General features: G+C 39.4%; 1 protein-coding gene across 4 annotated transcripts in view; it reads left to right on the top strand.

The window, feature by feature from the left end:
• Positions 1–21,520, top strand: part of LOC145989780 (ATP-binding cassette sub-family C member 10-like) — a 119,090-nt gene that overhangs the window by 52,876 nt on the left and 44,694 nt on the right. For all 4 annotated transcript variants that reach the window (XM_083125109.1, XM_083125111.1, XM_083125112.1 and 1 more), the window contains 3 exons: positions 1,130–1,223; positions 10,369–10,507; positions 11,231–11,420. In XM_083125109.1, the coding sequence (XP_082981235.1) occupies positions 1,130–1,223; positions 10,369–10,507; positions 11,231–11,420 (423 nt within the window). The remainder of the gene's footprint in view (positions 1–1,129; positions 1,224–10,368; positions 10,508–11,230; positions 11,421–21,520) is intronic.

Genomic DNA, 21,520 nt, shown 5'->3' with positions numbered 1-21,520 from the left:
TCAATCTTAAAACAAATAGCAGCGTACATTCGTATGGAACGAGGAAGAAAGATGACATTCATTATGAAAGCCACAGGACATCTAATTTTAATAAGAGTGTTTACTTTAATGGATATAAATTGTACAACCATTTGCCTAAGAAATTAAAAGACTGTCCACTCAACATATTTAAAAATCAACTTAAAAGTATGCTTATATATCATTGTTTTTATTCGGTTGTGGAATTTTTTCAAATCAAATTTGATTAATTATCAATTGTTATCTACATTTATCTACATTTTGTATTAGTAATGTATAATACGTATATAATACATTGTAATGTTATATGACGTTTCCTATACCAATCTGTAATTAGTGTTACATGTATGGTTCTTACAGGAAATAAATCTATCTATCTATCTATCTAATGTGCATGTTTGGATATTTTGAAATGCAGTTAGAAAATTATCCAATATCCAGATACAAAAATCCAAACCTTAATGAACATATTTCTATACTTTATTTGTTAAGACAAGAGATCATTAGATTTTATTAGCACCTATGAAAAAGAGTTTATACAGGGTGATGATTAATGAACTATATGAAATTAGATGGAAATTAGTGACAAACCACATAGTACACAAACTGTATTACACATGTAAACGGCACTACAGACATTCAGATTTAGGTTATGACATGTTCGATATGTCTTCCATCTCTGGCAATGATGTGGGGCAGACGAACAGCAAAATTCTGCATGACCCGCTGAAGTATCGATGCTGTCGATGACCTCCTGAATGGCAGTTTTCAGCTCGGCAATGGTTTTGGGGTTATTTCTGTACACCTTGTCCTTAACATAGCCCCCTTCCAGTGGCCTCTGGGTACCCCAGAGCCAGAATGCGGCCCCCAAAATACTCCAGGACATTTTCACTTGCAAATGGCCGACATCAACACATTGCGTGCGCATACGAATTCCCATCATGCCCTGTGGCCAGCCACGCAGTTTGGACGTCATCACGCGAACCGTTCAGAAATTATGACTGTTTTATTTCATATAGTTCATTAATTGTCACCCTGTAGTTAGGATAATGAAAGGTTACCCACACAAACACACACAGTATGTTACAATTCAAAACTTTCTTTTATTCAGGTTTTGGTTTTGTAACCCAACAACCTTGGATTCAGCGAGGAACTTTGAGGGACAATATTCTTTTTGGGAAGAACTATGACCACAACAAATACATGTAAGTAATTTCTTAATTCATAAATTATTTGCAAATTGTACAACGTTCTGTATGGGGACTTTGAACAGGACTTCCATTTACTATCAAAGTTAAAGTAACAAGTGTGGATTTAAATTGATGATGTTGATGGGTGCAATTAAGTATCTGCATTTTTGTTATTTAGCATCACTTTTCTGCCACTTTTGGCAAATCATAAAGATGAGGATGAGTGATTATGAGATGAAATTGATGAAGAGACACAAATAACCCCTATGCCCATATCAGGACTCCGTTTTGGGACCAGGTAACGTGCTTGACCACTGAGTCAGCTCTAATAAAATACAAGGTAACCAAAAAAGTTCTTGCTGTTTTTGATCGTCAGAAACAAAAAGGTGTAGAGCAAATGTCACATGCCGTTAGTCCTCAAAGTAATCCCCATCACAGGGTGGCTACCCACCAGGAATTCCTTGAATTCTGGGAATTACGTGTGAATTATTCGGTCCGGGAATTATGCGTGAATTCTGCTTGAATTTTTCTCCGTAGACGTGAAAAATTTCAACTTTTTAAAAATCACAGTTACGTTAAATTTATACGTACGCTGAGCCAAGTTTTTCGCAGCTTAGCTTTTATTTTTGTCGAGGAAGGAAGAGCAAAATACAATAAAATAGAATTTTCTTAATGTGTTTGTTTTGTTAGTGTCCTTTGCAGAACAAGGTACAATTGTATCTAAGAGACCAGGGTGGCGACAGACCTGGAAAACCTGGAAAACCGGGAAAAGTCAGGGAATTTGAGGTGTCAAAAAAAGTCAGGGAATTTTGTCTTCATTGACATTTTTAATTTTTATTTATTTATTTATTTAAAGATATCGTTATGGAACTCTGCACGGGAACAGGAAATCTCGTTCGTAAGTTTCGCCCTCAACTTTTAGGCCCCTTTTATGCGCAACACAACCACGGCGCCAGAAACCAGTGATGGCAGGAGGAGAGAGAGAAAGAAATTTCTCTCGCCCTGAATTTTAGATTCGAACACTCTTTGGAGGAAAATTAGTATAACTCGGGCACTATGGGAGCAATCTACTTCGGATAACTTTTGTTTTACAGCTAAAACATCAGCGCATGCAGCCGTGTACAATTCAGACCGCCGATCCGAGGAAGGGGGTTTGGGAGCACAACCCCCGAATTTCAATGGAAAAACAAAAATCTGGAGTTTACCCCTTCTTCCCCCGCTATTTTGGGAAGAGGACGCGAACTTTAGTACTCTTTTCAAAGAATGGACATTTCTCAAGAGAACTTAACATGTTTCATGTTCTTGGCTTCCATACAAGTTGAATAATAAGCCCAAATGTGACTTTTTTTTTTACGAAAAATAGGTCATTTGCATTTTTGGAGGAAAATTGTTATAACTCTGGTACTATGGGAGCAATCTACTTCGGATAAATTTTTGTTTTGCAGCTAGAACATCGGAGCATGCAACAGTGTACAATTCAGAACACTGGACCGAGGAAGAGGAGCTTGGGGGGCGCTTCCCCCGAATTTCAATAAAAAATAAGGAGTTTGCGCCCTCTTCTCCCGCTATTTTGCCGAAAGGGCGCAAACCTTAGTATTCTCTTCAAAGAATGGACACTTCCAAAGAGAAGCAAATATATTTCATGTTCTTGGGTGCCATACAAGTTGAATAATAAGCCAAAATGTGAAACTGTTTTTTACTAAAAATAGGTAATTTGCACATTGCTCAGAAAATTGTTATAACTCTGGAACGATGGGAGCAATCTATTTCGGATAACTTTTGTTTTGCAGCTAAAACATCAGAGCATGCAACCGTGTACAATTCAGAAAGCCGAACCGAGGAAGGGGTGTTTGGGGGGCGCGACCCCCGAATTTCAATGAAAAAAAACAAAAATGTGGAGTTTGCCCCCTCTTCTACCGCTATTTTGAAATAAGGCGCGACCTTTAGTATTCTTTTCAAAGAATGGACATTTCGCAAGAGAACGTAACATGTTTCATGTTCTTGGGTGCCATACAAGTTGAATAATAAGCCAAAATGTGATTTTTTTTTCTTACGAAAAATAGGTAATTTGCATTTTTGGATAAAATTGTTATAACTCCTACACTATGGGAGCAATCTACTTCGGATAAGTTTTGTTTTGCAGCTAAAACTTCATAGCATGCAAAGGTGTACAATTCAGAATGCCGAACTGAGGAAGGGGGGCCGGGGGTTGGGAGCGCGACCACCGAATTTCAATGAAGAAAAAAACAAAAATATGGAGTTTGCTCCCTCTTCTGCCGCTATTTTTGGGAGAAGGCGCAAACCTTAGTATTCTCTTCAAAGAATGAACGTTTCCAAAGATTGAAACATGTTTCATGTTCCTGGGTGCCATACAAGTTGAATAATGAGCCAAAATCTGTTCGGAAATATGGCATGGATATGTTGCAGAGAGTGGGGAGGTTGGTCATCAATATGAATTTCCCAGGCTTGCTCCAGACCTGTGTCAGAGTTTCCACCCAAACATAAGAGTATGAAGGTCCAAAAAGCACATTCATTTCGTAATCAGCACCATGATACCATATGGTATCATCGGGGCAGTACGACCTTACTCTGATGATACCATATGGTATCATCGGGGGAGTAAAGGTTAAGCCTCTAAATATTACATTAACCTTTAATGTATTACGTGGAAAATGCATTGAATTATCATTTTTTCTTCTCCGTATGGGAGTAGTAAAGGGACTTGTCAACAGATGGAGGGGATAAGAGTGGGTGGTGCCGTCCGATAGTTGTCGGACGTCATAGTAAGGCATTTTGTTGGGCAAACTATAGGAACATGGAAACAAATAGGTTCCATTGGTACATACGATTTTTGTCGAATAGCCGCCCGACAAAGTACCCCACTACAACACGCGACAGAAATTGCATGGACTGCAATATTCAACAAAAATCACATGCATAAACAAGAAGATCTTTAGACTGCAAATATACTCCCCGAATTTTATTACTCTATTGGCTCACTTCACCTTATTTAATGTAGCAGAGCTTACGAAGGTTATCTTTCATCAACCTGACGTATTACTGGTTTCGCACAAGTTAACATACGTTTACAATGACATTGCGCTATTCTTACATATCAAGAAGAATCCAACCAAATGGGATATATATTGAATACTATCACGAAAAAGTGAAACATAAATCTGCATTCATGAACATTATAAAAATTGGCAAGTGCATGCTCCCAATCTCAAATTTACTGCAACACTAGTATTGCAATGAAATTAACGCCACTCTCTGTTCTGTCTGTTTAAACTCGTCAGAGATGGTCATTAATCTCTCACTGAGTAAGGTTAATGTCCAATATTATGAAATAAAATACTAATAATAAATACATAAATATTTTTAATATCATATTTACTCGAATCATTCAGTCATAAAAGGAAATGACTTTCTTCAAGAATTGACTTTTCTCTGCCAGCTCTGCTAAATTTTCACTTTCCATCTACTGATTTATACGAGGGGTGCCCAGAAAGTAATTTCCAATTAGTAGGGACATTGATTTTTCGCAAACGCCAAAACCGTGAAAAATGGTAATTGTTGCGAAGTTATGTTTAGGAATGTGCAGTGATGTCTGGACACATTTTTCGCCCGTTAGAAATATCAAAATAATGCGTATTTGACATAAAATGCTAATTGTTGGCGTTTTTAGCGATTTTGTTTTAAAGAAATGTCGTAAAACAACGAAAAATTCCATGAAATCCAACATTCTTGTCTTCTCTAGGCCATGTTTGTGCACATAGAACATGCAAGTTTTCCAACATTTTACTCAAGAGTAAACTATAGAGTTATGCGTACATGGAATAATTCTGACAGCCACATTAAATCATGTATTTCCCACGATTTTTTCAACTTCTAGCAAAACCATTTGCATCACAGAGCAAAGTGGCAGGGTTCTAACAGGAGATTGAGTGCTTATCAATCGTCACACGGGAGCCACATCTTCGTATTTGTCGCACGAGGTATGTTTTGAATTACCAAGCTAAGTGCGCACCATCGGCATTTGTCGAGCTAGTAATAATGGAACTCAGTCATTAGGGCATCTGACTACTATGCGCGAGACCCGGGGTCGATCCCCTGCGGGGGAGAACCGGGATGTTTCCACCTATTCAAACTGCTCCGGCGCCCGCCCAGCATCATATGTAGCTTGGACCTTGAGGAAACTTTGAGGGATAAAGGTAGCCAGGAGCATGGTGCTGATCACATTACCCCTACCTTCAGCCGTGATCAAGAAAGTGTGGGGCCCTAACTCCACACCCCTATGATACACCTTCATGGAAAGTGCAGGGGAGCACTTTACTTTTACTTTCTCAAAAATCTGTTCCAACATATCAAACTGTCTCGAAAATACGTAGACCATGTGACCTACAATTTAAAATAATAGTTTAAAAGCACAATGGAGTATTACGTTTCGGTATATTTGGCAGATTAATATTCTAAAACAAAAAAGCGAATTTTGGGAAACGTAACACTAACAAGTCAAAAAAAGATAATGGCAATTTTTGGTGCCATAATATATCGGTATCTGTCACGTGAGATTGATTGATTTTAATTTTTTGGGTGCGTCGCCACTTATGGTCATTATGCACCCTTCAGAATATATGGGGAAAATTCTATTATGTAAAGTCCTTACCTTAATATTAAAAAAGGGGTATGGAAAATAACTTTCCCAAAATAACTTTCAAGATAACAAACTCTCACGAAGAGGCGTAAGCCATGCGACTTACAATTTGAAACAGTAATTACACCATGAAGGTATAATTTCAGATATTTGCCAGAAAATGCGCTAAAATGAAAATGTGAATTTTGGGAAAAATAACACCGTATAGTAAAAAAGTAAAAAATAAGAAACTACACCTATTTAAAAAAAAAAATATCAAGGTCCCTACCGATTAGACATAAATAAAACAAGAATATCAGTTGTAATTTATTGCATTAGTAACAGTGAGTCCTAACCTAATTTTCGGTATAATCACCACCATTGTTCTGGCATTTGTCGTAGCATGGCACTAAATTTTGTATGCCCATGGTATATGTGTCTGACAGCAAAGACTGGAACAATATCTACCGCAGTGTAGCTGTCAAATCCTTGCCCTGCCAGAAACCTCTTCAGTTAAACAAAGATATGAAAGTCGGTACATTCAAGGCCAGGGCTGTACAGGGAGTGGTCCAAGATCTCTCACCTGAACTGATGTAAAAGGCCTGTGTGTACTCAGCTGTATGGGGTCGTGCACATTCGATTGGCCTTCCGTGAATTATCTGCACCATTGTCTGACCATACTATTACTCACGACGTCCGGTCTGCACACCTCACACGATTGCTGGTGGCTCTGTGCCAAATTCTGAGCGTGCAATGTACGCTACATCGCAGTCGGTGGGAGACTGTATGAGAGCTGCAATCTTTAACCTAGAATTGTCCTAAAACGACTGCATTGCAACTGTACCAAATTACAGTTACATGCCACTTCTTCCTGCATGCATGTGTGTGTGTTCCTCTCCGACCACTAGTGCTGCGTATAGGCACCATTGGAGCTTTTTTCAGCACTCCCCTCGTATATGAACTTTCAGAAACTTTTATTATTAGAGTGTTCCTGTTTTAATGTGTGGTTAGCTAAATCAGGTACCTATACAATGCAATTCTATAAATGCCTTGCGTTAAATTTGTAATACCTACATATCCTTTTCGTCAGCAATAATGGTATAACTGCATGTTGTTAGTTTCACAGTACTTCACTTGGACTGTACTGAAGCAGAAATCCCATTAATAATATAAGGAAATATGACACTTTATTTTGTTCGATTCAATTGTTTCACTTATATGCAAGAGTTAAGTTGTTTGCTTTACAGAGAATAGAGAAGTAGCTTTATGCATTAAATAATGAGTCCTCACTCATGGTTCTTGCAAGCAGAGGGTTCCAAACCTCAGTGGAAATATCAACATATAATACCGAGAATGTATAAGTAGACTGATAAATTACAAATTGTATTTCTTAATCATTCACTCTTCACTCTTATCTCATGGGGTGTAAGGGGTACCTTCCACGTAGGCGCCCAAAAGTCAACCTCACTTCCACGTAGTGCACCCTGGACTAACGACTAACGAGGCTCTGGCGACTGGCCTCATGGCCAGTATAATTTTGTGTGTGTTGTCCTGTTTTTTGTCCTTGTGTGTGCTGAGTGCCCATTTACAGCCTCAGCTTTTAACATAAGTCAGAACATTTTAAGCTTTTTAGTTATGCAACGCTAGAGTTGTTATTTGTAATGATAAGGGGCTGGCCCCCGTATAATGTGACGGGAGCAAAATAGCCTAAGTGCTGACGCTCCCAAAATTTTAAATTCAAATTCAAATTCAAATTCAAACTCTTATCTCATTTAGTCGTAACTTTAAAAATAATAATGTATTTTATTTTAAACTTACTGCGTATGACAAAATTCCGTAATCCTTCCCTAACTTGTGAATTGTAATAATTTTCCAAATTCACTATTTTGCAGTTTGAATTCAAATCATAGAGAATAGAGAAATTAAGTCAATTTCATAGAAGATAATATTGGTACTTAACAAAACCATACGTGGATCTGTGCGAGTTTATTATTTCTATTTGCAAAAACATCAATTTAGTTTAGTTTGTAATTGTCAGGGAAAAATGTAAATTTTGTCCTGGAAAACCTGGAAAAGTCAGGGAATTTTATTTCTGCTTGTTTGTAGCCACCATGGAGACAGAAAATTATTACATGATAAAATACCTTGAAGTTGATTTCTTTAAGTTGATTACGTAAATTTGAAATTATTTTAGAAATAACAATTTTTTGTAGATTACTATATCCCGTAACATTTGTGACTTTTGTTCTTAGATGCATGTCTAGTGTGAGTGTGAAATGGCAAGTGTAAACTCCGCACCTTAAATTAAATACATATACTGCTCAATTGAATTGAATTAGAATTTTTGGATACACTGGAATTGCACAGACCGTTTATATTGTTAATATATTTGTGTGTGGGTGGTGAGAGACTGTAATACCTAAGTTTGAAATAGAGAAAACACCTGCTTGTACGCTTGAATTTTTGGAAAGTTTGCCTTGAAAACCAGGAATTATACTTGAGTTTAACATGGTCCTAGAGTGGCCACCCTGCATCGGCATCCAGCACCTTTTGTCAATATTCCTGTAGCTGTGCAATGCCCTGGCGGTATTGCCTCACTTGCGAAGGATTTCCCACGAAGGTGGTTGTCCAGGAAATGGAAGAGGTGATAATCTGTTTGAGGAAGGTCCAGGGAGTAGGGTGGATGGCACAGTGTCTCCCAGTCAAGTTGTTGTATGGTATCCCTGACCACCCACGCCACAGACAGTCTGGCATTGTTGTGAAGGAGCAGTACACCCTTTGCGATTAACCTTCTGCTTCAGTGCCTGTTACACACGTTCCAGTTGCTGTGAGTAGAGGTCCCCATTGATGGTTTGGCCCATTGGTAACAGCTCGTAGTGCACCACTTGGTGACTAGAGCCTGATCTTGAATGGGCGTAGAGGTGGCTTTGTGATTTGAGGCACAGGGTCCTGTGTTGAAAACCAATGTCTGGCATGCTTGGGAGTGTCATACAGGAGCCATTTTTTGTCACAGGTGAGCACTCGATTGAATATAGGTGTGTTGCGGTGCCAAGAAACAGGCTGTCACTTGTTGCTTGTTGGCTTTCGATTGCGTATAGGGTATCCACTTGTTCAACTTGAATGTTTTTCCTATGCAGTGCAGGTGCAGTCTGACTCTTTCATCGGAAACCTGGAAGCAGTTGGCAAGCTCACCACATGTTAAGCTGCTATTCTCCTCTATGGCAAACTTCAGGGCCTCATCATCCAGGACCTGTGGCTGAAAGGGACAGAAATCCCGGGTGCATTCATTCACAGCATTATCCCCAAAGGCTTGACGTATTCGGCAATTTGATTCGGCTGCGGACAAGCTCAACTTCAAGTCATAAAGCAGAACACCCCGAACCAGCTGCTTCGACACCTCCATTTCTCCTCGCCACTGCTCAAGCTATGACTGCTGTGAGTGCACAACGTGCCTGTATTAGGCAAGGTCAATGTCCCCACTTCCACCCCAACCACTTTTACAGCATGTGGCACACATATTTCTGTATTAGTGATCACTTCTCCCCATGCGACGTCAAAAACGGCAAGAACTTTTTTGGTTACCTTGTATTTATGCACTGTAATTTCATCAAATTTACCATTGTCCAATACACTTCTCAGAAAGTTTTTGTTCGATTGTGATCATTGGGTGTTATAGCTTAAAACATTGTATGGCTTAATTAGTTGCTTCCACAAAATACGTCACACTTTTGTGTGTGGTATGCCAACTTCCCACTTTTTTCGAGGACTCCGTTGGAAAGCCTCTCTAACCTGGTCCACTTGTGCTTGTTTTTTGTTTTTTTCTTTCCTTCCTTTATTTGTCCACCTTATTTTCTGAAACTGTGTGTGTCACCAATGAGTGGAATTTGTCATTTAAGAATGATAACCAAGTATAATGAAATTAGAGCACAAAAATGCCTTCTCACTGCCGTGACCTGCCATCTTCCGAAACCTGCCTCCTAGCTGCCAAATTCAAAACTACAGGAGGTCCTGGGTTCAATACCCGGTGGAGGCACATAGTGGTTGAGATCCCATATTAAACTGTAGGTCCAGTCCCGATTAGCCTTACTGTACATAAAGTGGACTTGAAACACCAATTCAATCAAATCAAAACTACAGGACATTGCCTATTATGAAAGGAAACTTTGAGAGTGTCTCCATCACTTAATCTGGTCAAAAATGCCAAATGTTTCATGACCTGCCCAGAGAAAAATATTGAAATCCTGACAATCATTTTGAATAACCGTGTATATTCTGTTAGATTTTACAAAGTGGAATTTCTGAAATTTTCTTTAAATTTTGCTACAATAGAACCTCGATTTTTCATTTTGTAGTGGATCAAGGCTAAAAAAAATTGAATCCAGAAAAAATGTATGACATTTGGCTCTACCATGAAGAGTAAATGTATATTGAATAATATAAAATCCGGGTGCTACTACAATTGTCATTTCCTTTCACTATTATTTTTTGGTTTTATTGCTTGCATTAACAATTTGCCATTTTTAGGGCCATACTGGATGCATGTTGCCTGGATGAAGACATAAAAGCATTGCCGGGAGGTGACCTGACTTCTGTTGGGGAAAGTGGGGTGACTCTAAGTGGTGGCCAGAAAGCAAGGGTTGCTCTTGCTAGAGCAGTTTATCAGGTGGGCATACTTGTATTTTATACCATCCTATAATTATAATCAATATCTAAGGCAATTTGTTATTATTTTTCATTATCACCTGTGTCAGTATTGGAATTTTTTTCCATAATTTACGTCAATGCAAAGCACATTATTATTTTTGAGTGTCTTTGGCAATGGATCACATAATTGTGGTAAATTTGTTTTTCCTCCAGCAAACTTAAAATACTTCGGGTGAAACCTAATTCAGTTCAATTGCTGGCCACTGTTATCACTTTTTTCTGTGCTTTTATAGTAAAATTAGTCACCAAAAAAATTATAACCTGATGCATGCGAGACACAACTGTATCTTTAGATGCTGACCGACTACTGTATCGTGCAAGGGTCGCTCTGAAAGGAAGGATAGTTTAAACCACAAAACAATTTAATTGTGTTGTGGAATTATTCAACTAACACCTCTTGTGTAATTTATGAAAAAATAGAAGCAGTTTTAATTTTGAGAGTGAAAATTCTTTTAGACCATTTTTTTTAAATTTTTAGGTCATTTTTCAACCATTTTAGTGGTTATTTTTTTAGATTTTTAGGTAATTTTTTGAGTTTCAGGCCATTTTTTGAGATTTTAGGTCATTTGTTTAATATATTTAGGTCGTTTTTGAGATTTTTAGGTCATTTTTTGAGATTTTTTAGGTCATCAATTTCCTAGTCTTAGTTATCATGATGATGTTTTGTTTTGGCCAAATGCAGGATAAGTCCATTTACCTCCTGGATGACGTGCTATCAGCAGTGGATGTCCACGTTGCCCGGACTCTCTTCCAAAAGTGCATCATTGGTCTCCTCAGGAACAAAACAAGAATCCTGTGCACTCACCACGTGCAATACCTGCTCTCTGCTGACTGGATTTTGGTGCTGGAGGATGGCAAGATAACTTCTCAGGGTGAGCTAACAGTGGAACCCAATGAGATCATGGTTGCACATTGTTCATTAACCTTTTAACATAAAAGCCCGAGTATACTCGGGTTTTTAATTTCCACGAAAATATAATATCCCGAGTATATTCGGGGTAACTTCTTTTTATCCGTACACATTTTAAAAGGACGATTATACTCGTTTTTCTATGTTTCTGCATGTTTCCGCTAGATAGTGCTGTTGAAGTTGTTGTTTTTTTGTCTTTCCGGTAGATGTCACTAATCTCCTTCTTTTGACGTTTATTTTCGTCTACGGCGTAGGTGTGAGAAAGTCAGTTCGGGTGCCTTTGTTTTCTTCCGTGTTTTTTTGGCGGTATTCTTTTTCTTTCGTGAAAATGGAGAGTGAAGAAGAGCTTGATGTTGAGTTTAGTGGTTCAGATAGCTCCGAAGAAAGTCATGAAGAAAGTTCAGAAGAAAGTGATGTGTCAGATTCATCGGAAACTGACTTTGCAAGTGTCAGACAGTGGTGTGAAATTGATACTTCTGGACAACTCCCAACTGCCCGACCACGCTTTACTTTCACAGGTAAGCCCGAAGTGAATTTCGAGCCACATATTGAGGATGTTATGCACTACTTTTGTCAGTTTATTGATGATGATTTTGTAGGGATTTTGGTGACTGAAACTAACAGATATGCAAGGCAGACACTGGCACGAGAATGGAAAGACACAACAGTGGACGAAATGTATATTTTTATTTCACTCATACTGTTACAGAGTATTGTAAAGAAACCTACCTATCAAATGTACTGGACTAAGAATCCAATTTTAGCTACACCAATTTTTCGACAAATTTTGCCGTTTCATAGATTTGTGAATTTGAAGAGAAATCTGCATTTCTCTCATAATAGTACATATGACGCTGAGAGTCATCCTCAACCAAAACTGAATAAAATATGGCCAATTTTGGATCACTTATCCACCGAATTTAAATCTGCTTGTACTCCAGAACGAGATGTGACAATTGATGAAAGTCTGATGTTATACAAAGGACGGTTGGGATGGGTCCAATATATACCTATGAAACGAGCCAGATTTGGCATCAAGTCATTCATGCTGTGTGAATCGGCAACTGGATATGTCTGGTCCCTAATAATATACACAGGGGCTGGCACTAAATTTCATGAGGACTATAAAGATTTACCCATGTCATCACAAGTTGTCATGACACTCATGAAACCCCTGCTGAATATGGGATACTGCCTAACTGTAGACAACTACTACAGTTCTCCCCAGCTTGCCGACATTTTGATATCTAATAGAACAGATGTGTATGGCACCGTGCGTCCCACAAGAAAGAATATGCCTCCATCGTTTCAAAGGATAAAACTGAAGAAGGGAGAGACTGTAGCTTTCCAACGAGGTAAACTTCTTGCACTAAAGTGGAAAGACAAAAGAGATGTCTCGATGTTATCCCGTTTTCACAGTGCGGAAATGGAAACACGCAGACAAAGGAACAAAGATGTTGTGAAGCCTGTGGTCGTGTTTGCATATAATGATACAATGGGAGGTGTTGATAGGGTAGATCAATACATTACAAACAATCCATTGCCACGAAAGAGAGGTAAAAATTATTATAAGAAAATATTTTTCCACCTCTTAGAACTAGCTGTGTGGAATGCCTTCGTACTCTACAGAAAACATGGAGGACGGAAGAGTGCCCTTGACTTTCGTGTCGCTGTCATTGAGAAAATGGTTGCTCATCATCAAAGAGAAGAATTTTCACCGAAAGCAGCTGGTCGCCCCTCAGCAACGGCAACACCAATGCGACTTGTTGGTCGCCATTTTCCTTCAGTGATTCCTCCAACTGAGAAGAAGCAAAATCCTACAAGAATGTGCAGAATGTGCAGCAGTGTGCGTGATGCTAGTGGGAAGAAGGCTAGAAGAGAATCCAGATACATGTGTGAGGAATGCAGTGTAGCTTTGTGCATTGACCCATGTTTCAGGGCTTATCACACAGCCAGTAACATATAAACAATGTATGTCACGTTTAGTGGTTACACTTATACATGTTTTAGGACTAATGACAAAGTCCCTATAATATAAACAATTGTTTTCAAGTTCACTAATTAGTGTTTCAGTGTTTTTTTGTGTTTATTTTGATTATTAAAATAACTTATCTTGATTTTTTAAGAAGTTATATTGGTAATATTTTATTCATTGATAGCACGAGTATACTCGGGATTTTATTTTAGGGGCTTTTCAGACGCATGTACCTCATTGTTGAGTTGTCAACAATCAACATTATTATAACCATTTATAATGTTCTTAACTGATTATTTCAACGGAGTAATAAAAAAATTACATTAAAATCGAAACATTTTTTTAAAAAAAATCTGTATGTTAAGAGGTTAAATTTATTAGGTCTCAAATATATATATATACACCCTTGGGATGGGATAGATTAATTGGTATTGGCCAATATAGGCATATTGGTGTATTGGTAAGATTGCAGATTGTTTTACTGATCATACCCATAAATATCTTATAATTTAGTGCAAAATTCTGCCAGTTTGTTATAAGATTTATGGATAATCTCCATGCCCTACTTTATTAAAAAGTAAATGTCTAAATATCTTTATCTAAATGTATTTTGCACTGCAGTCACCTTGAAATACATTTATCAAGGAGGTTAATGAACCATTCAGGTTCCTCAAGGACCATTTGGAATTTTGTTTTGGATCAGTAGAATATCGGTTATCGGTATTGGCAAATTTTATATCGGAACCGTATTGGTATTGGCCAAAATTTCATATCGGCCCATCCCTAACATACGCAGTGCCTATGTTCAAAGTCGTTAGTGCTGGAAAATCACTTGCGTGGAGGTAAATAAATCAGTCTTGAAGTAAATAGTATTCGACCCAACACTGATAACCATACATAAAGAGATCTTATTGATTTGCACCAATACCTGGAAATGGAAACAATTTATATTAGTTCATAAATTTCAAAATTTAGATTTTAATTGGAACTATGCACTATCAATCTACCCAAGTCATGCTTTAAAATATTTATAATAATTTCACAGAAGATAATTGTTTAATCACAAAAACCCATTTCTCCCCGCAGGGCCGTTGCCGAAAAATAGAAATTTTAGCATTTTGCATAATTTCCAGGGTATTTATAGTCTGTGAAAATGTTGCATGGCAGACCCTACAAGGTACCCGAATGTTGTAAAAGTATCAGTTGGTAACACTGTTTATATTCAAATCAATACACATCTGGTGCGAGCCTCAGCAACTGAACGGGTCACAATTGGTGGATAGTGAAACATCCCTTAGATATGAGGAGCAGCTGTGAATAAGGGGAAACCCAAATAAGCAGTACCGACCAAGGCGGCAAGGCTGTCAGGGTGTGGAGGGTGTCCAGTGGCATGGACATACTCAGCAAATACTACAAATACCCATCGACAGCCTTGTGTCATGGCAAATAAACACTGCCATGAAAGTGTTTGAACCCACAAGAGAAAGGTTAAAGGAGTTGGAACCCTAACAGAAAACAATGGTGTACCTGGGAACCCATAGGTGGTAGGGTAGCCCCACCACCCAGGTGTAGGCTGTGACAGACCCGATTAGCCGACAGCTGAAAACATTTAAAAATCGAGAAAAGAAAGAAGCAAGCCGGACTGAAAATTGGAGACGACTTGGGCTACAAATAGAGACATTGAATATTGGAACACTGACAGGAAGGACTGAAGAAATTGTAGATCTAATGGAGAGAAGAGGAATCTGACATCTTTGGATTGAGCGAAACAAAATGCAAAGGAAGAGGAGAAATGAAATTGAGGAAAGACTATAATGGGGTTGGATTTGTGGTCAGAAGTGGAATAAGTGAGGAAGTAGAGAGGGTAAATGACAGAATAATAAAACTAAAAATGAAAGTAAGAGGGAAAGTGATAGAAATAATTCAAGTGTATGCCCCACAAACAGGATGTACAAGAGAAGAGAAAGAATGAATTTGAAGAAGACTTGGAAGATCATGTAGGATAGGAATGGCAAATTGTGATTGGTGATTTTAATGCACAAGTGGGAAGAAAACAGGAAAGGGTATATAGAAATACTTGGAGTAAATGGATGGGGACAGAGGAATGAGGAGGGAAGGAGGCTACTGGACTTTTGTAAGAGAAACTGACTGTTAGTAGGTAATAGCTGGTTTAAGAAGAAATATGACAGCCATAAAATAACAAGATACAGTTGGAATCATGAACAAGGGTCTAATATATTATATATTGGTAAACAAGGAAGAAAATGAAAACATTAAAGTAATACCCAGTGAGAACTTAGACAGTGACCACAGACTACTAGTAGGAGATGTGAGGAGATGGAAAATAAAAGATAGAAGGGAGGAACAAGAGAGAAGGATAAGAGTGTGGAAATTGAAGGATAAGATGATAAAAGAGAAATATCAAGAAATATTGAGAACAAAGTGCCAATTGATGAACCCAGAGGAGTAGAAACAGAATTATTTGAGGCAGCCGAAAATGCATGTGGAAGGACAAGCAAGAAAAAAAAGAAGAAAGAAACACCATGGTGGAATGAAAGAACTAGAGGTGCAGAGAAAAACAAAGATGATGCATTTAGAAAATGGTTTAAATGTAAATCACAAAATGCACGAAAAGAGTATGTGAAAAAGAAGAGAAAGGCCAGAACAGTAGTAAAGGAGAAAAGAAGAAAGTGGATGGAAGAATGGGTCAGAGTGCTAGAAGAAGATGTAGATGGGAACAAAAAAGTATTATATGGATTAGTGAGACAGTGGAGAAGAGAAAGAGGAGACAGCTGTAAGCTAAGGGATGAAAGGGGAAACATTGTAGAAGAGGATTAAGAAATAAGGAGAATGTGGAGAAGTCTTTTCTAGAAATTGCTGAACGTGAAAAAGGAAATGAACGTGAAGAAGTGAAGGAAAAAGAAAATAGGAAGGAAAAATGAATCTTGCATGGAAATAAGTGGAGGAAGCTCTGAAGAGAATGAAGAGAGATAGAGCATCTGGAGTAGATGAAGTGCCAGTGGAAATGATCTAGGAGCAGGAGTAATTGGTGTTCAGTGGCTATACAGACTGTTGAAAACAGTGTGGCAAGAGAGAGAAGTGCCAAGAGATAGGACAAAGGGGCTCATAGTTCCTTATTCAAGAAGGGTGACAGAAATAAATGTAAAAACTACAGAGGAATAACACTAATGTGCCACTCAGCAAATGTGTATGAGAAAATATTAGAGAAAATAATAAAGGAAATGACAGAGCTGAACATAAGAGAGGAACAGTTTGGATTTAGAAGAGGCAGATCAACAGAAGATCTGATATTCAGCATAAGGCAAATGCAGGAAAGACACTACGAGTATGAAAATGATTTGATTATGGCATTCCTAGATAGAATAAGCATATGATAGCGTGGACAGAACAAAGATTTGGAAGGCTCTAAGAGAGAAAGAAGTTGAGGAAGAGATAGTATGTAGAGTGCTGAGCATATACAAGGCCAACTAGAGCTGTGTGAAGACACCAGTGGGAAGAACAGAGTGGTTTGTTATAAGTAATAGACTAAAACAGGGAAGTGCACTTTCCCCACTGCTCTTCATAATTACAATGGATGCAATTAACAAAGAGATGGGGAAGAAGATAGGAGAGGAAGAGATGAAGGCCCTGTTGTTCGTTGATGACTTAGTAATATGGGGGAACAGGGAAGAAGAAGTACAGAGACAGCTTGATAGTTGGAATGAGGAAATCAGAAGAGCAGGACTAAAATTCAGTGCAGAAAAGAGTGAGGTGCTAATAACAAGAAACAGAGCCAGAAATGAAACAAGAATAAAGATGGACATGGAAGAGTTGAGGGTAGTGGAGAGCTTCAAATATCTAGGAAGCATAATTAAGAGAAGCAGAAGAATAGATGACTAGGTAAACAGAAGAGGACAAATGGGTGGTGGACTATATCAAAGTGTTCCAAGATTAATATGGAACAGGGATGTACCTATGAAATGCAAGCAGGTAATATATAACACATAATGTGTGCCAATAATTACGTATGGAGCAGAGACTTGGACAAACAGAGAGAGACAATAGAAAGATGCAGGTAGTGGAGATGAATTTTTTAAGGAGTATATTGGGAAGACCAGAAGGGATAGAATAAGGAATGAGGAGATCCGACAGACAGTGGGTGTGGTGAAGCTTCAGGACAGGATAGATCAGGCACAGATGAGATGGTTCGGACACATGAAGATGATGGATGCAGAAAGACTACCAGTAAGAGCTTACAATGCACAAGGAGTGGGAATAAGGCCAAGGGTAAGACCAAGATGTCGGTGGATAGAGATAGCGGAGAGTGTTAGGAGAAGAGGACAAGATTGGAACACCATGGAAAGAGAGGAGTGGTGGAAGACCAGGAAAAAATGGAGAGGCTTGACTTCTATGCCGACCCAGCCAGAGGCAGGAAACAACAAAGGATGATGATGACTGATACCACCAGTATCAGCCAGCACCAACACATTGGCATCAGTGTCGGCTCAACCCTAGTTGTAAGCCAATTCACCACATTTGTTGAAGAAAGTCAGAACAGGTGACATGGTTTAGAGTATTGATAGACTGATATGATTTTTAATTTCCAATTCCCTTAAAGTACAGATGTAAAATTTACTGGCATGCTAATAACCCATATTCTGGCGACAATATAAAATGTCATTCATAATTGGGAAAAGAGAGACGCGGTAGTATATAAATACGGAGAAACTAGTACTCACTTTTATCCGCGAAGCTGTTTTTTCTTCTTTTTCGATTAATTTCAGTGGCCACTGCCACCATCCTCGTTGGAACTTGCTGCACTGTGCATCTTGGTGTGTCGTCTGCTATTTCCAGGCGATAACTACTGTAGTAGGGGAATCCAAGTGTGGTGCGCTTGCCCGCTATCGATGTTTAGTTCGTGCAGAAAGTGCATTATGGCGTGCGTTTCCTTGATTTTGGTGTCTATCAGCGTGTGGGCAGTGTGTTTGACCCGAACCTTTTGAATTTTATGGCTACTGTATTTGATATGTTTAGCAAGACCGGTAGTGGGTTGGGCTTTTTTCGCATCTGCTAGGTGCTGTTGGATTCTCTCATTGACAGATCTGATGGACCTGCCGATGTAATGAGCCTTGCATTCACACGCTGCATCGTATACACCTGGGTTGTCAAGGGGGGAGAGGAAGTACCGTTTGTGCTTGTTCAGTTTATCAGTTATTTTGGAATTGGGTTTGTGCACTACTTTGATGCCATATGGGAGAAGGGCTTTGGCTATGCGGTTGGAAGTGGTGGGATGGTAGGGGAAGGCAAACCATTTATATTGGTCGCTGGGGGTTGATTGCGGATGGGTTGATTGTGGTAGGTTAGGGTGTCTGACCTGTATTTCCGCTTTACTGCACCAAGTGGAAAGTTGTGATTCAGTGTAGCCATGTTTCAGGGCTATTTCAGTGATGGTGGCTATCTCCTCTCGTAGATCCTCTTCCTTGCCACAGTAGGAGAAGGCTCTTCGATAAAAGTTCAGCCACACATTGGCTTTTTGCTTAGGGGGATGGCTAGAGAGAGCATGTATGTACTGGTTGCCTGCATCCGCTTTTTCTGTAGACGGTGGTTGTGAATTTGTTAAGTGCACGGCTGATGGTGATGTCCAGGAAGTTGATTTTACCAAGTTTTTCTTGTTCTACGGTGAATTTGAGCCTGGGGTGGATGCTATTTAGCTTGTTTACTAGAAGGTTGAGTTCCTCTGTCTTTTTGTATATGACTATTGTGTCGTCCGCGTACCTTCCATATCGGATGCATTGTAGTTCTGGAGTGTGGAGTATCTCTTTTTCAGCCAGGTGCATGACGATGTTGGCTAAAGGATCCCCAACAAATTCAAAGAACTCCTTGCCTACAGTGATAAGTTTAATGTACCAAACAGTAAAGCCACCCACCCTCGACCTCATATGTGCGGCAGAAAAAGCAGCTTGTTTTGCCCCCAAACCCGAAGATTCGGAAAACGTCAGAACGTCGGCAGCTGGAATTTTTCAAAAAGTGATGACCAACAGTGAAACCAGGAAACCTAATCCAGTGCACCAAGAAATCTCTTCTGTCCTCTCCGAGTTTGGCAAATGGCTGAACACCAATGATGTTTGGTGTCTAAAGTCTGACAAAACAAAACAGTTCGTAATTATGCACAAAGGTGATTACTCTGCAAAAGTGATAGACAAACTAAATAGTGACTCGTACAGTGTCATCAAAAAAGACCCCACAGACAGGTACAATAGAATTGTGAAAAATGTAGTGAAATCTAGTGCCATACTTAGTGAGCAAGACCACAAATTCCTCCTCAACCCCCACCCTTCACCTGCCATTGCCTATGGCATTCCTAAAACTCATAAACCTGGAATCCCCATGCACCTTATAATAGCTGGCTTCAATTCCCCCACGGTCCACCTAACAAACTGGCTAAAAGACAAAATATCTCAATTCAACCACAAGCTAACATACGTGTTCCGCAACAGTGCCGATGCTAAAAATCTGGTAACTTCAATAGCTCAAGCTGACAGTGCAAAATTAGCCAGCATTTACATAGTAGATATGTACAGTTCAATCCACATAGACCTAGCACTGCGTTCAGTTGAAAGATGGCTGACAACTAACAGAATCCCTGCCCTAGAGGTACAAGAGATAACCAGGCTATGGGAAGTTTGTCTAAAACACAATTACTTTCAGTTTGAAGATAAATTCTACAACCAATCCGCGGGCCTTGCGATGGGCAACCTGCTATCAGCTCCTTTAGCCAACATCGTCATGCACCTGGCTGAAAAAGAGATACTCCACACTCCAGAACTACAATGCATCCGATATGGAAGGTACGCGGACGACACAATAGTCATATACAAAAAGACAGAGGAACTCAACCTTCTAGTAAACAAGCTAAATAGCATCCACCCCAGGCTCAAATTCACCGTAGAACAAGAAAAACTTGGTAAAATCAACTTCCTGGACATCACCATCAGCCGTGCACTTAACAAATTCACAACCACCGTCTACAGAAAACCGGATGCAGGCAATCAGTACATACATGCTCTCTCTAGCCATCCCCCTAAGCAAAAAGCCAATGTGTGGCTGAACTTTTATCGAAGAGCCTTCTCCTACTGTGGCAAGGAAGAGGATCTACGAGAGGAGATAGCCACCATCACTGAAATAGCCCTGAAACATGGCTACACTGAATCACAACTTTCCACTTGGTGCAGTAAAGCGGAAATACAGGTCAGACACCCTAACCTACCACAATCAACCCATCCACAATCAACCCATCCACAAGCAACCCAGCCGCAATCAACCCCCAGCGACCAATATAAATGGTTTGCCTTCCCCTACCATCCCACCACTTCCAACCGCATAGCCAAAGCCCTTCTCCCATATGGCATCAAAGTAGTGCACAAACCCAATTCCAAAATAACTGATAAACTGAACAAGCACAAACGGTACTTCCTCTCCCCCCTTGACAACCCAGGTGTATACGATGCAGCGTGTGAATGCAAGGCTCATTACATCGGCAGGTCCATCAGATCTGTCAATGAGAGAATCCAACAGCACCTAGCAGATGCGAAAAAAGCCCAACCCACTACCGGTCTTGCTAAACATATCAAATACAGTAGCCATAAAATTCAAAAGGTTCGGGTCAAACACACTGCCCACACGCTGATAGACACCAAAATCAAGGAAACGCATGCCATAAAGAACTTCCCGCACGAACTAAACATCAATAGCGGGCAAGCGCACCACACCTGGATTCCCCTACTACAGCAGTTATCGCCTGGAAATAGCAGACGACACACCAAGATGCACAGTGCACCTAGCCGCAGCCAGAGAACTACGAACAAAAGACACACGCCAAGCAACAGTGCAGCAAGTTCCAACGAGGATGTTGGCAGTGGCCACTGAAATTAATCGAAAAAGAAGAAAAAACAGCTTCGCGGATAAAAGTGAGTACTAGTTTCTCCGTATTTATAAAATGTCAAATGTTAACTGCATGTAGGTAGGTGACTGTAATGGGTTTTTGCTTTGAAAAAGAAACTCTGTATTTAGATATTTACTTTACTTAC

This window comes from Lepisma saccharinum, chromosome 7 (assembly GCF_977018435.1).
Source record: "Lepisma saccharinum chromosome 7, izLepSacc3.1, whole genome shotgun sequence".
Classification (NCBI taxonomy): Eukaryota; Metazoa; Arthropoda; class Insecta; order Zygentoma; family Lepismatidae; genus Lepisma; species Lepisma saccharinum.
Note: the sequence above shows the minus strand (reverse complement) of the source record. Positions and strands in the feature narration are given on the sequence as shown.